We start from the raw sequence: 15,699 nt of genomic DNA on the forward strand, positions 1-15,699 counted from the left end.
TGGTATGTCATGGGGAAGTTTGGAGTATGGTACAAACTTTATAAAAACTGGTATAGTCTGAAACGGTACATACAAGAGGGATTTCAGCCTTGGGTAAATGTTTATGAGAGGTGTTGGGGAGCCGTAAGGTAGTATGGTGATTATTGCGGAGCCCTTTCCAGTGAACACATACAGCTTAAGGCAATAGAATTTAAAGCATCTGCCTTGGGTCATTAGCATCCATTCTGGCATTTTTTCCTACATCTTCATTACAGTGTACCTCTCCCCCACTAGTATGACACCTTTTCAGTGCCCAGTAGGTTCTGTGTAATACCATCTTGGCTTTTTTCCTCATGTTTTTCCTCCTTACTTGAAGGACCCCCACCCTCCTTTGCACCTGGTGGAAACTTCCTCACTCCGCCTTAAGGCACAGTTCCAACTTCCCTTTCTCATCAACTCATCTTTACCCATCCCAGCCCAGAAGCATTTCTGGCTCCCATGGCCCTGAATGCACATTAGCCATACTCACTGGGCAATTACCAAGAGCACAGGCTGTATTTTTGTTTTCCTATATGTTTACTCCTGATCCAAATTTTAATTTTCTTAGGGGAGAAGTCACGTGCAATTCTTCCTTTTTATTTCCATGGCCACTTTGCCATATACATTTACCAAGCTTCCACCATGTTGATGGTACAATGGGGAAAGGAACTCAGGTCCCTGGCCTCCTATAATCCTCATTTATCCTGTTTTTTTTTTTTTTTTTAATGCTGTATGGCCAGGCCATATTTCATTATTTTTCCATGTGAGGATCCCGTTATTACAGCATCATTTGTTGAATTTTTGTTTGTTTGTTTTTGCTTGTTTGTTTGTTTTGGGAGAAGTGCATGGACGGGGAATCGAACCCGGGTCTCCTGCATGGCAGGCGAGAACTCTACTACGGAACTACCCTTGCACCCCCGTCCATTATTATTTCAAACATGCACACGTTTATTCGATTCTTACAAGTCTCCCATGAAGATCCGAATCTCAAGTGTCAGTAAAAACGCCGGCTGGCCATTATTGGAGACAGATTGAACTGGGATGTGACGAATCACAGCCCCCTGGGATTTAAGAATCTGCTGGAATATCTTTACTCCCAGTGCTCCACTATTCCTACTACCTGGAATGAAGAGGTAAACAATGACTCACATTATCGCAGTCCTTTATAGTTTACCCAGCACGCTCATCACAGCATCAGGCTTTCAGGGAGCGTCAGGTTCCAACACGTTCACAGAGATTCATCTTCGGGTCACCAGACTTACACCTACTTTGCTATCACAACCAACAAAAGTTTTCTCCCTTTACCTCTAATAATGACTCTGCCAAAGAGGGGACAGTGAAGGTGCAGTTCTGTCTGAAAGGAGGTTGACTTGTAGCAGAATACCGAGTCCGTTTTGAAATCCTTAGGTGAAAGCAGTTTCTGGGAGTAAAGATTATGGTTTGGGCTGGATTGTGCAAAAAAGCGCGGGAGGAGGGAGTATCCAGTATCCCAGGCTTCCCAACTCGCTTGGTCCGAGTCCAGGTCAACCCTAATTGTTAGGAAAAGGGAAGTGAAGCAGGGCTTTTTAGCCTAAGGGGAATTGGGGTGGGGGTGTATCAGAAGAGGGGTTTGGTGGAAGACTCTGGGAATGCCCGCACCTGTGCATGAGCAGTGCCCACGGTGCCCTTCCGCCCACTCCTCTTCCTCTTCGATCCTGGGACTGTCTCGGGCGGGGCGGAGGTGGGGGGGGCAAGTCTGGAGGTGGAGGTGAGCTGCTGGAGAGGGCGGGGCGCACCTGGGCGAGGCGGGGGAGGCACGCGGGGCCGAGCCTCGCGGGGGACGCGGCGCGCGCCAATGGGCAGCGGCTGGCAGCGCGCCCCGCGCCCGAGCCGCAGTCGCGCCCTCTCGCTGCCTGGGAAAGCCGCAGACCGCGCGCGAAGGCGAGCGCCGTAGAGAGCAGCCTCGGCTCGGCAGCCGCTGTCAGGGCATGAGGATGGCGGTGGGCTCCGTCAAGATGCAGCCGCCGTGCGAGAGCCCGGCCCTGGCCGCGGCGGTGGCGGTGGCGGCGGCGGACAGCGCCCTGCGCCGCGGCTCCAGCGCCCGCGAGCCGGAGCGCGAGCAGCCTCCGGCGCCGCTGCGGCCGCGGCTGAGGGACCTGCCTGCACTGCTGCGGAGCGGGCTCACCCTGCGGAGGAAGCGCAGCGTCGCCGGGGGCCGGGTGAGTGGCCCGGTCCGGTCCGGCTCCCACCGACATGGGAAGCGCGCACGTGGAGCCCGCGCCCACCCTGCCGGGCTGCTTTGGGGGCCGTCTGGAAGTTGGGGAGGTGGCGGAAGGGGCGTCGTTTTACCAAACTCGGCTGAAGAGGGGCCCAGGACGGCTGGAATGTGGGGGTAAACCCCAGCCCGTGCTGGGGCGCCGGTTTCCCCTTCCACTACGTGCACCTGGCTTAACCCGAGGGCACCGGCCCGTGGGCATCGCCGGAAGAAGGGCCGTTTGCCTCCTCTTAGAGGGGGAGCTGTAGGTATCTGGTGCCGGACAGTCAGCCATTCCTGCCCGGACAGCAAGCCTCAGGCCACGAGCGGGAGCCCAGTTTGCAGGGGTCGTGGGACGTGAGTGCTTGTTTTGGGCGTCCCGCTGCAAGCTCCGCGTATCCGGGCTGGCTCCGGCCGCCGCTGCCTTTGAACGGACACCCAGGAGTTGGAAGTTCCTGGGCGAGCTTCTAGCTACTGGGTTCCAGCGCTTACTGGGTGACGCCCTCTTTTGCAGTAGGATGCACGCCCCCAAGAATGTTAAATATTAACTTTCTGATGGTGTGTTCAGATATGATTTGCAGGTGGAGGACTGTCCCTGGCTAGGTTCTAAGTGCATCTAATGACCTGAGCAGGTCAAACATGTTTTGCATGTTAAGAGAAGCAGTGTTGGCCTGTTGACTGTCTCCTGGGATATTTCACAAGTCCCTCAGCAGGCCCCGCCATCGCCTCAGGCCCGGGGGCTGCCTTACTCAGATTTGCCTGCTCACCAGGGCTCTGGGGCACCTTCGGTGGTTTCCACTCAGTTTTTTCAACTGCATCATAATTCAGCCGTCTTTACTGCAACAATGTAGATTTTGGAGGGCTGTCATTTTAAAAATGAAATCTTGGTTTTCTGCCTTAAAAGATCTCACTGGAAGAGTCATTTAGCTTTTGCAAAAATGGGTTTGTGAAAACTTGAGGGTAGGGAGAAACACTTAGGTTATTGTGGCTTCCTTTGGGTATGGAAGGTCTGGGCTGACGTGAGTCTTCAGATTCTCTAGGCTGTGTTCTTCCTTTCCCAGGCATTTGCCTTCCTGGGTAGGGAAGTCTGTCCACAGTCACCTCAGAAGGATGTTCTGAGGATTAGCTGAGTGCAATTGAATGTGCGTAATCTCCATGACCAAGGAGTTTAGGAATTGCTCACAAGTAACCTTAACGTGTGGCATGCAGGGCTGCCTGCAAAGAAAGCAAGGACATGTGTCCCAATGACATGATGGCTAAGTAAATGCAAGAACCGGAGTTATAGACTTTGCAGGAATCTAGGGGAAAGTAGGTCAATTCGTGTTCCTATTATTCTTGACAGTTACTTTTTCATAGCACGGAATACTGAAGACATGAGGGCAGCCAGGCAATCTGTGACAAGAATCACTGAGGGTTTCTGTATAAATAGATCTCGGGTGTTCTGCATAGAAGCTTGTGTTTCTCACTGCCTGGGATGCTGTTGTGTGCCTTGCCAATATATATATTTACACCAATATTTTTAAGTGTTCTGAGTGTGTTTATTTCAAATAGTGAATACTTGATTTACTCTTCTTTGACTCTTATCCTGTATTACTCCTCTTTGGGGGCATTCCAAACACATGTCATAACTGCATGGCCAGTTTTTTTTTTTTTAAATCGGTGGAGGGTTGTTTGTCAAATCTTCCAATATTGGAAACCAATATTTCCCTCTTCTTGCTTTGGAACCTCTTTCCTGGATTTGGAACCTTTCTCATCAAAGAGGTAGGAAGAGGGGAGAGAGAGAAAGAAAGGTGAAATGTACTCCAGATTGGTGACTTGTGAGCAGCTGGGGTTGTGTGATTAGACTTCTTCGGGCAGTGATGTTACTGCAAACAAATCAGGGTTTAGATTCTTTTGTGGACCTTGAGCTCCGAGCCTCATAGTCTGCCCTTATCAGATTAGAGCCAACTGATGATAGGGATGCATTAACACAAATTCATTACTGCTGATAGAGAAGCAAGTCAGTGCATTAAACAAGATGTTGGTAAGAGTTTGCAACTCCTATGTCAACAACAGTATGTGATTCAGGAATTCTTGTGGCTCTTGTCCATGCCGCTCTGGGCTCCCATAAACCTGATCATCCACATCAACTGAGCTCTTTGTAGGTGTGTTTCTCAGCCCAGGTTCTTGGTAGGCCATCTCTTACTAGGAAAAATGTGGCTGACATTTGGTTAATACAGCAGAGGGTTCTTTGGTTCAATCACTTCTGATTACATTGAATTCAAAATGCAATCAGATTAAAACTCTTTTCATCTGTTTAGAACGAGTTGAGAGAGAATGAGTTCTTTGGGGGAGGATGCTAGCTACCTATTAAAAATCAACAGTAATGCAGACCACAGTGGCTCAGTGGCAGAATTCTCACTGGCCATGCTGGAGACCCCGGGTTCAATTCCTGGTGCCTGCCCATGCAAAAAAAAAAAATCAGTGATAAGGCAGATCTTAGAATTCCAATCAAAATCCTTTAATCTCTATTCTCTTTTTATTATAGAGATTTTGAGAGAATAGTATAATAAACACCAAGACGGTCAACAGTTACCAACATTTTGCCAATCCTGTCTCATTTGTTTACCCCTTCCTCAATTGTTTTGTGGGGGCTGAAGTATTTTATAGCAAAATCTTCTATATCATGTCACATCACTCGTGAATGTTTCAGTTTACATCTCCTGAAAAGGAATTTTTTAGACATGTAACTTCTATACCTTTATCACACCTACAACTATTGATAATTTCTTATTCGAATTCCCACACTCAACTTTTCTCAAAAATGTCTTCTTAAAGTTTGTTAGGATCAGGAGCTAAATAAGGTTCACACATTGTGCTTAGTTGTTTAGGCTTTTAAATCTATTTTATTTTATAACATTCTCACCTCCCCCCTTTTTATGTCATTAATTTTCTGGAGAGAGTGGGTCATTTGTCCAGAGAATGTCCCACTTTCTGGGCTGATTCATTACTTGTAGTATGATGTTTAACTTGCTCCTCTTTTCCCCATGTAGTTAGATCTAAGGGCGTGTTTAGATTCAGGTTTAAAGAAAACATTCTTCATAGGTGGTGCTGTGTACAACCTATTGTGTCCCATCCTGAGATATGTAATGTCTGGCTGTCTCTCTTTTTGAGATGTTAAAATTGATTGATAAGTTCAGGTAGTATTAACTTACCTTTCTACCTTTCACTTAATGATTTAGCATTATAGATGGTTGTAGCCTGGATCTGTTTCATTAGGGGTTGTAAAATCGTGATGATCTAAATCCATTATTTCTCTTGCAATTGTTAATTGGAATTCTTTCTATAAAGAACTTTCTCTGATCAATTCTTTAGGTTCCCTAAAATTTGGATTGTACAGGAAAGACATAACTTTTTTCCTTTTATCATTTTTCAGGGTAATGATTTAATACCTAGCAACCTCCATAGGTAACCAATGAACTTTTCTTTTTTTAAGAATCATTAGAATGTGTGGATCTGAATGTGTTTATTTTAATCCATTGCAGTCAATAGGCTTTTTGATGCTCAATTTGTCCTTTCCCTGTATACTTTTTACATGGCCCCTGTAGTCTCTGATAGCTTTCTTGCTTTTTGCCACATGATGTTCTAAGTTTATCTTGTCACTTCTTGCTCCAAAACTGAAATCATTTTTCCAAGACTGTTTCTTTTTGTTTTTTTTTTTTTTTTTTTTTTTGCATGGGCAGACACTGGGAACCGAACCTGGGTCTCTGGCATGGCAGGCAAGAGTTCTGCCACTGAGCCACCATCTCATGACCCCAGACCATTTCTTTTTGTTGAAAACCTTTAATTCCCCCCAACTTTCACTTCTCTTAATGGCTGCATTATTTTTAATGTTCTTAGGCCTCCCACCTTGAGTTTTTTTTTAATCCTTCTCATCAGGCTATTTCTAAGACTGACATTTCCCAGCATCACCCCCTCCCCCCAATAAAATAGCTGGTAACCACATTCCCTCTTTCTATATATACTGTCAGAGTGCTGGGACTGACTTATTTTGAGCGTTGGCTGTTGTGATCTTTTTTTGCAATGTTCTCCCACCTTCTTCATCTTGAAATCTGTTTCATTTATAGCAGCCAGAATGTCTTCCCAAATGTGCCAAACTGACTGCTCACCAAAGTCTTGCAGTGGTTCTCTGCCTTTGAATTAGACATCAGAAGCGTGGCTGTCGTCTATCCAGCCACCTTTCTTTGGTCACTTTTCACACAGGCCGTTTCCTATGGCAGCTGCTCTTCAAAACTGAGAAACCAGGAGGAAAAGTTGTAGTTCTCAGAAGGAGGTTTTCCCTCTTGGGATTATAGTGCCTTTACCCATATGGTTCCCTTCCAAAGAGGAACAAGGTAGTTCTTTTCTTCTGCCCAAGCTGGAGTGCTTTTTTAACATGACTTAATACCCTCCTCTGCCAGAGATTTGACTTTATCATTTGAGAAACACGTACTGTTCCAAGTTATACTGGTATGCCTGATTTATAGTCATTTATGCACATATTTTGTATATTATAATATAATTTGTTCTATATATTTAAATTAATGGCTAATACCACATAGCATTTAATAATGTGCAATGCATTTTCTGGGATATGTGTGTGTGTGTGTGTGTGTATATATATATATATCCTCATTTAACCCTCACAAAAGACCTGTGAGTTAGATGCTATTGTTCTCATTCTATGGATAAGGAAACAAATACAGATAATCCATGTAACTTGCCCAGGTTCGTAGAGCAGGGAAGGGGTGAGGGAGGGGAGGCTTGACTCTAGGCAGTCTGGCTCCAGCGTCCATGCTCTGAATGACTCGGTCTTGTTTTCCTCAAATGCACTGAGGGCAAAGGGTCTATTTGCTCTCGACTACTGTAGCCTTATCGTACCTGTTGATATTACTTTACCACTCAGAGAATGTTCAATAAATGCTGTCGATAATGCCAGACTTCATCTTTTATTCCATTTGAACACCCAGAGGCTTGTGATAGACCGTTTAGAGCAGTTGGGGGAGGGGGGTGTACATTGCAATTACAACTGAATGATGATTAATATTTGCTCAAATTAAAAATAGCATTCAGTGTGTCACAGGCAAATACCACCCAGGCCCACCTTCATCAAGGCCAGTGCAAAAAGCTTGTGAATTGGCCCAGCTTACTTTTTCTTCTCTGCTTGTGATAGTCTGTCAGAAGAAAAAGGCCTTTAAGGAAGCTTGTGTCTTCCAGAGAAGGTGAGTCCAATCAGAGGTGAGGGACATGTGATGATCTTATTTGAGAAATACTGACTTCTTTTCTACTGATTGCTGGCAAAGTACTAGCTTGAACCTTAATAGTACAAAATTATGTTAACCATGGCTATAAACAAAGTCAAAAGGAAACACAAGACCTATGGATATCCCCTCCAAAAATGTCTATTTGGGAAGAAGAAAAAAAGGAATTATAAGTCGTCTATTCCATTTTGATTTCATGTGAATTCTAGCAGGGAACTCAATGGCAGGTTAATACTTTGTTTCTTCCCCGCCCCGTTTGCCCCCTACTCCTCAAATGCTGGCTTTGGTTATATAGTAGGATCGGAGGAAAAGAGTATGGGCTGTGCCATTACTCGGTATCCTTGTTTTTTTCTGTATGGTAAGATACAACGTGGGTCAGGTTTTTCTGAGAACTGGATGGTATATGTAAAGCGTTGGGCACTTTTCATTGAATCTGAAAACTGGAGCTTAAAATGTTCTTTTCCTGGATGCTTATTCTAGGCAAAAAGACTTTCATAGAATATTTATGGAAATCTAGGCACACAAAAATTTTGGATTTGTATGTAATGTCAGATTCCATCTTTTTTAAGAATGCAATACCCTAACATACTGTGAATATTTTAGATGGTGTCTAAGTACTGGTACCATAACAAAACAGTCTGAGAGAAGAGTGTTTCACACAGAAATTGACTTGGCAGTTAATTGGTAACTTGTATGGCTAAATATAGATGGAAAAAGTGGGAGAGAAATCACTGGTGACGACTTTGAGTACTTATGATTTTTTTTGCCTCCGTGTTACACAACAACCCTTGTTAGGACTCCTGATAATTCCAGCCATGATACGTGATCTGCAAGTCGTTTGTAAGAAGTTATAAGGTTATAGGTGAAGGAAAAATGAAGTCAATGACGATTTTTCTTATGGTAAATTATTCTTATGATAATTGTTCACAATGGGCGTAGAGAAGGGGAACGTCCACAGACAGCATTGTACATATGGACATCAGATTGAAACCTCCAGAGTTTCTTTGGGGAGGAAGTATTAGCTTCATTTGCACGTATGAGGAGACTGCAGTTCAGAGACGTTAATAACTTTCCCAGGATCACCCAGCTAGGAAGTGATGGAGGCAGAATGGAGCCCAGAACTGTCTGACCTTCCCACAATACCGTGCAGTCCAAGACTTCGATCTAATAATAACTGGTGGTGTACTGAAGCAGGGGATTCACAAAACATTGCAAGCCTTAGTGCGAAACATGGCTCATTTTCTTTTTAGTGTCTCCAGAAATGACTCCCAGGATTAGTCTTTAATTACTCACAAACATTTGGGGAGGACTTGTGCAGACATTAGGCATCTCCCCATTATACCAGCAGTTGTGTAAGTATTGTGAAGGGCCGGGTGACTCAGTGCAGAGACGTCGTTTTCTTAGGAGGTGTTCCATCTGACTAGCTCTGTATTCCAGATCTACTGGGAGACTTAAAAATAAGGAAGTCCCTTCTCTGGCCTGTGTGGGAGAACTGAAGGTAGAGGGAGAACGAGATTGCGGTCACCAGGAGCTGTGTTTCTGATGGCAAATTACTTGCTATTTAAGCAACTTCAAGTTAGAGAGTCAGAAGTCTGTGTACCTGTCAAACCGTCAAAGTAATTAAACATGTTCACAATTTAATAAAATCATTGCGAATACATAGCTATCTTTTCATGAAATCAAACTTTCGTTTGTTTACCTTTTAATGTGATGTGATCACCTGAAGTAAATGACTCAACCTTTTGTTTGTTTGTTTGTTTTGATCCCAGCACTTTTTAAGAATCAAAAGTTAGCCCTCTAGAAAAAGACATGTGCAGGCATAGTTTTGCATCTTGTTTCAGGGGATTTGTGGATATTCTGAACCCTAGACCACCACAGATCCCTGATTGAAAAGCCCTTCCCTACTCTCCTGCCTTTAGAGAGCAGCACCGTGGGTTTATACATAACGGTTTCACCTTTTGTCTTCTCTTGCTCTAAATATCTAGCATAGGAGCAAGCATTCATTTAGTTGTCGGTGATCATTTCATTGAATTAAGATGTTTTATCGGTTTGTTGAATTGGAAACTGCTCCTGCGAATGAAACCTAGGCTACAGTGAGCCCTGGTGGGTGGCGGCTGGGAGCGGAGAAGATGGGAATCAGATCTATTGAACAGATGCTTCGATAACATCATCGTGTCAGCAGTTGTTTGAAGTGCTTAATTTAATCCCTGTAACAACCATATGTGGTGGATGTCCTCACTGCCAAAGAGGAAACTGAGGCACAGAGTTTAAGTAAGTTCTCTAAGATCCCCAGTAAGTGGAACAGCCAGGATTTGAACCCAGAAAGTTGGCTCCAGAGTTCATGGCCTGACTATTCGGCGATACTTTGTCTCTCAATAAAATAATTAATTAATTTCCTTGATTACAGTTTTTTTTATTTTTCTTTCCCCATTTTAACGCTTTTGAAATCAGGATGTATCTTACAGTAGATGTCCTCATCTAGCGGAGTAATAATTTTCCTCTGTGAAGCGATTATTAAACTGATAGTATGTCTTATGATAATCATAGAATTAAGGAAATATGGTCAGCCGTATTTTAGTTTTAAAATGTAGCTACACAGAAATATCAAGGTAAAGCGCAGCTTTAAAATGGTACATATAAACAAAATTCATACCTATTCATAAAGTGTGGAAAATTTAAATTAAGATTATAGTAACAATTTGTATGAACAATGATATTACTTAGGTAATGATTTAAATGTCAGCTAAGAATATATTTATAATTTTCCTCCAGAAAGCATGAATAGTCTTTGAGTGATGTTGAAGGTGGAAGAAATCAAAACTCTTTTAAGTGAAATATGATATATAGAGATTATTCATTATTGGGTTTTCTCACATATGTGGTGGATGTCCTCACTGCCAAAGAGGAAGCTGAGGCAGAGTTTAAGTAAGTTCTCTAAGATCCCCAGTAAGTGGAACAGCCAGGATTTGAACCCAGAAAGTTGGCTCCAGAGTTCATGGCCTGACTATTCGGCGATAAAAATCTTTTCTCACAGATTTTTTTTTCCATTAAGAAAGTAAAATTTAGAAGTTAAACTTCCCATACAAAATTCTTGTTTTAAAACAGAACCATGAACATAAGTAAATAACAATAGATTTAGACTTGCCTTTGAGTCACCTTAATGAGTGTGGTGAATTGGCAGACCTCACTTTCTGTGACTCAGTTAATCCTTTTTGTGTTTCCGCTGTGTTCATGGGGCATTGGCTTCTTTCTTGTAAAATGCTTTTCTTTTCATTTTGCATGATTGGTGCTATCTGTAAAAACAAACAAACAGAAAACATAATTCAGGCAACAAGCTTTTTCTAAAGTTAGAATCCTGAAAAACTGAGCTTCTGCATTCTAGCATTTTGTTTTCCTGTGTTTTTTTTTTAACTAGTCTAACAACTTAAAATCCAGCCTGATTGGTGGTTTTGCTCAGTTGAATTTGACCTTGTCAAATCATTTGCCTGCAGCTGTAATGAGGTGTACATGCAAATACTTGTGATTGCCTAATGCTTACTCTTCTCATGCTGACTGTAAATTTTGCTCTGTCTTGTTACTATTGAGGGAAGTGAATAACTTATCATTTCTGCTTAGTCTAATGCTCTAAATATTGATTATAATTTAAAAATTACAAGTTCACCCACTGTATTATGCTGTGATTATATAAATATAAAATCTTCTTTTGTAAACAAAAAAAAGGTAGGGAAGAAGATATGTGAGAATAACTTCGAGATTAGGTGAAATATGAAATCTCTTTCAATTCATTAAAATAGAATTTAGCTGTTAGTGTAGCAGAGAGAACATTTTTCTACGAGTACGTCTCTTAATGACTGTGTGATCTGGGGTAAGTCAAATAACCTCTCGGAGTCTCTGTCTCTAAAATGGAATACCAATAGTCTATCATGAGAAACTGTTGGAATAGGTAATTAACAATTTTCCTTTATTCCTCCTTCTTTGACTAAGTGCTCTGCTACATTGAATGCTAATTCAACTCAAAAAACACTTTAAGGCCTATCTTAGACAAATGGAGCGATGCATCTTTAATATTCACCACATCTCTCGAATTGGGGAGGGCTGATGCATTATCAGAGGAGCATTTGAAGATGCAAGAGGAATCTCATTAAATCAAGAATCTGTCATGTCAAAAGAGTGAAAAGCACATATCTGTAAATCTGTTTCTAGATGATGAAATTGTTTTGGTCATAAACAGAATTCTGGGAGAAGTGTCATAAGAGAAGCTCGGGACAGCAACCCTTTGTCTCTGTAGTGATCTTACCGGGTGATTTTATCTTCTTTTTAATAAGAGGCCTGTTGTTATTTCTTGTCATCAATGAAAGCTTTTTCTTAGTCTCACATTAGCATCAACCTGTGTTTTCCTCTGCTATTTGAAGTTTATCACAAATCTTCAAATAGCACCTGTTGATACATTCAAATTTACCATGACCCTTAGCATGTAACTCCTTTTTAAAAAAAGCTGGCTAGATTTCTAATATACCTTGAATATCTCAAAATTAGTGCTTTAAAAAGCCAGCAAATTCAGTTCATCAGAAGTTGGGTTATTTACTCTGCCATCATTTATATGATGTCTTATAATGACCAAGTGCTTCCCTGTATTTCCTATGTTACTGTTTATAACTCTGGATTAAGGCAGTCCCTCCTTTTATAGATTACGAGTTACAGAGCTTTTCTACATCTTGCAATGTCTGTGATGCAAAGGTTGTGCCCATCTCAGTAGGGTGGTGAATTAATGCAAGCAGTGCTCTGAGACAGAGCTAGTTATGTAGAGAGCTCAGGAAGTGTGAGTTGCTGCCATTGCCACCAGCACCTCGTGGGGACCAGATTCATGGGCCCCTCCCTGAGGCCATTGAATCAGAATGTCTAAGATAGGGGTCTTGGAATCTGTGTTTTAACAAAACCTCCAGATGCTGCTGGTCCATGGACCACACATTTAGTAGCAGCCTGGTCTAAAGGTCCTGAAAAGATGGGGGATCGTCACTCTAAGAACTTTGTTGAATTAATAATATTGTAAACTCCCCCATATTGATTTCTACACAGTGATTGACAGTAAAACAAAAGTAAGGAGCACTCGAACATGAAGGACCCATGGCTGCTGTGCTGGTGACTCTCTGTGCCATCCACTTTCCACCCTTCTCTGCCCTGGGCTTTACGTTGGAGGCTGCCCTCTCTGTGCTTTTATCACCACAGCTTCCTGGCCCTCTGGCTTTGGTTGGCTTTAGTCAGTAGGAGACCAGGAGGAGAGAGAGGTCAGAGATTATTATTCCTCCGGCTTCTTCCCTGCTTTAGTGGAGTCCTGGCAGTGACATGACCCTCTATAAGAACAGCTCTTGCTGGGCCCTCCCTTCTCCATGGCTCCAGTTCTCTCCAGCCTCCAGGGAAGCTGTGTCTTCCCCTTGTGCCTCACGCCTGGGCTGTTAAAGGCTTCTTCTTATTACTACCTGTTGCATCCCTGAACCTGGTCCACTCATCTTTGATAGGCTCTTTTCTGAGAGGATCTTTGACTGCTATAGGAGCCTCAGGAGGATCAGGGCTGGAAAAAGCGATAGTAGATGTGGGGCTGGTGAGCAGGACTCGGGATGGAGTGGGCATTGTCCGTGATGGCAGTGAGGAAGCGCGCGGGCCCCTGAAGAAGGAGAGACAGGTAGGGAAGGAGTCTGACCTTTATGGTGATGCTGGGCTTAATTGCAGAAGGTCCTGAGAAGTCCCTGGATCTCGGGGTCACAAGCTATGACTGTGCTAGAACATGGCCCAGGGGTCATGCCTGTATCATGCCTGCTTTTGACTCGAGTTCAGAATCAGAGAAGCAATTATATGCAGAAGTTGTGTTTCTTCTCTATAGTTCCCTGACAATCTCCACCCCACCCCCACCTCTGCCTTTTCCCCTAGACACCCTGTACACAAGCGTTTAAGACCTTTATATGGAAATTTTGATTTTTGCTAAGTTTTGTCACAGTATATTGAACATGTTCTGAACCGCCTGCCTAGATTACATTCACAAAGTAACAAATAGTTGAATAGAATAATTACTCCTTCAACTCTCTGCCTGTGGGATCCAATGATGGGCGTGCCAATAAGATGAAAAACATTTTTCATGGTTTTGGTGCCCGGCCAAATCATCTTCTCCAGTAATCTTGTCACAAAGGAGAACCACAACCCACACTCCAACCAATTCTGTGTTTATCTGTTCTTTTACATTGAAATGTCATGCCCAGGTTGAAACTATTTCACAGCTTTTATAAATGATTTTGGGGTAGTAGACATCGGATCACAACATCTGAATACCTTCCCTTTGTAAATGAAAAATGTAAAGACAAAACAAATTAACTCTGGGTTCCCCACCCCCCACCCCCTTTCTGAGTTTTCATATATGTGTGCAGCAAAACGCGGACGTTTGAGGGAATTGAAGGTATGACTTCACATAATTAGGGCAAATCATGATCAGTCAACTTATGTTACTTGGTGTGGCACAGGTTTAAAAGTATTTTGTGTTTTCTTTTTGCTCTGTTTTCCCTCCTTCCTGGCATTTATTCCACAAGCCTTGCTTGCTGGGAACCCCGAGAAGGCAAGTTACTGCGGCACAGAGGAAAGAAACCCACATCTGCCAGGAAGGGGATGGGTCCTCCTCGGTGACGGTACCCCCCGAAGGGATGATGCCTGAGCGAGTGTCTGTGGGTGGGAACCAGTGCGGCTCTAGTTCAAGACCCTGGGGAGAAAGTCTCTGTCATGGTCACGGAAGAAGGAAGAGTTCAGTGCAGCAGGCGGGCCCCCTGTCGTGTGCCTCTGAGCTAGGGCAGTGCTTGCTAATCCGCCCTGTTTTCGCCTCCAGGTTAGCGAGGAAGTTCTCCCAGTCTCCCTGGCTGGAGCAGGTGCCCTTTCTGGCCTACGACTCACGGCCCCTATGTTCTTAGTACCTTCTTCTTCAGTTTGGCCCAAATAAATCTCTGATTAGCACTTTTTTCTGTTTTTGTTTTTTTTTTTCTTTTAAAGACTCGTCTCCTTACTTCCCTTGGAATAAGCTGTCTGTCTTCATTTGGGAATTGGTTTCCCTTGACTTTCCACCAGGACTGTTTTCTTGCTCTCCACCTCTCCCTGCCACCCTCCCCACCGCACCTCCTGCTTTCGTTTTTTCCCCCTAAGTCTTTTCTGGTGGGCTGTTTTCTCAGCATCTCTTCTCTGAATCCTGCTGTTTGTTCTCATGGTTTCCTCACAAAGTACTTCTATTGCTTCATCCTCCTCCAATCAGTTTCCCTGCCCCAACTGAGGGCCCTATTTCAAAGGAAAGAGGCTGGGTGGTAGAATACTCTTTTCCAGAGTCTGAGTGACGCTCTGGCCCACCTCCTCATGTTAAAACAAGTGGGACGGGTGCACGGGTGGTGCAGTGGTTAGAATGCCCGCCTTTCGTGTGGGAGACCCGGGTTCGATTCCTGGACCATGCAACCCCCCCAAAACAAAAAAAACAAAACAAGTGGGTTATTACTCTCGGAAGCCCTCATCTAGCTGCCCTTAAGTGTTTTCAGAATATTTAAGAGCCCTCACATCGTTCCTTCTCCCACCCCCAAGAAGAAAAGAACTTTATGCCAGGGCTTGAGTCACCTCTGTCTAGTTGGTCTGTGTTGCCAGATGGAGAATTTACATTGTGTCGATTGTTTATTAACATTGCATTTTTTTTTTCAAATCTACCTGCTTTAAAAAGGGATTTCTGGCTTGGTCAAAGGGTGCCTCTAAGAAGGTATTGCTTTAGTAAGAAGTGAAATTCAAAACCAATTTCATTTCCTTATGGCCAAAATAAAAATAGAAGCTTTTATTTAAGCAATTAGCCCAGGGAATACAAGGCTAAGCAGAAGGCAAAGTAGAGAGGGTTTGTCATTTTGTATATTGTTTTCACTGGGTTGTAACATGGCACTGACCTCACACATCCCCAGACTGAGGACCCAGTACAGTCACCTCTGCTTTCACCTTCCTACTTTCTTTTCTTTTTTCTAAAAAGTCTGCATTTGTGCTCACTAGGGGATGGACGATGTATAAGTCAGGATAGTCCAGGGTCTGCCGCAGTGGCGAAAGTGACAAACTCTCAGTGGCTTAATACAACAAAAGTTGATTTCTTGCTCAGAGAAAGACCGTGCCATGTCT

The 15,699-nt window shown here is 43.4% G+C and overlaps 1 protein-coding gene across 1 annotated transcript in view; it reads left to right on the forward strand.

Moving 5' to 3' along the window:
* Positions 1-1,926: 1,926 nt before the first annotated feature.
* Positions 1,927-15,699, forward strand: part of RAPGEF5 (Rap guanine nucleotide exchange factor 5) — a 221,612-nt gene continuing 207,839 nt past the window's right edge. The window contains exon 1 of the mRNA XM_077122137.1: positions 1,927-2,216. Within this exon, the coding sequence (XP_076978252.1) occupies positions 1,986-2,216 (231 nt within the window). The 5' untranslated portion in view covers positions 1,927-1,985. The remainder of the gene's footprint in view (positions 2,217-15,699) is intronic.

The sequence above is a fragment of the Tamandua tetradactyla genome, chromosome 1, assembly GCF_023851605.1.
Source record: "Tamandua tetradactyla isolate mTamTet1 chromosome 1, mTamTet1.pri, whole genome shotgun sequence".
NCBI classification, from domain to species: domain Eukaryota; kingdom Metazoa; phylum Chordata; class Mammalia; order Pilosa; family Myrmecophagidae; genus Tamandua; species Tamandua tetradactyla.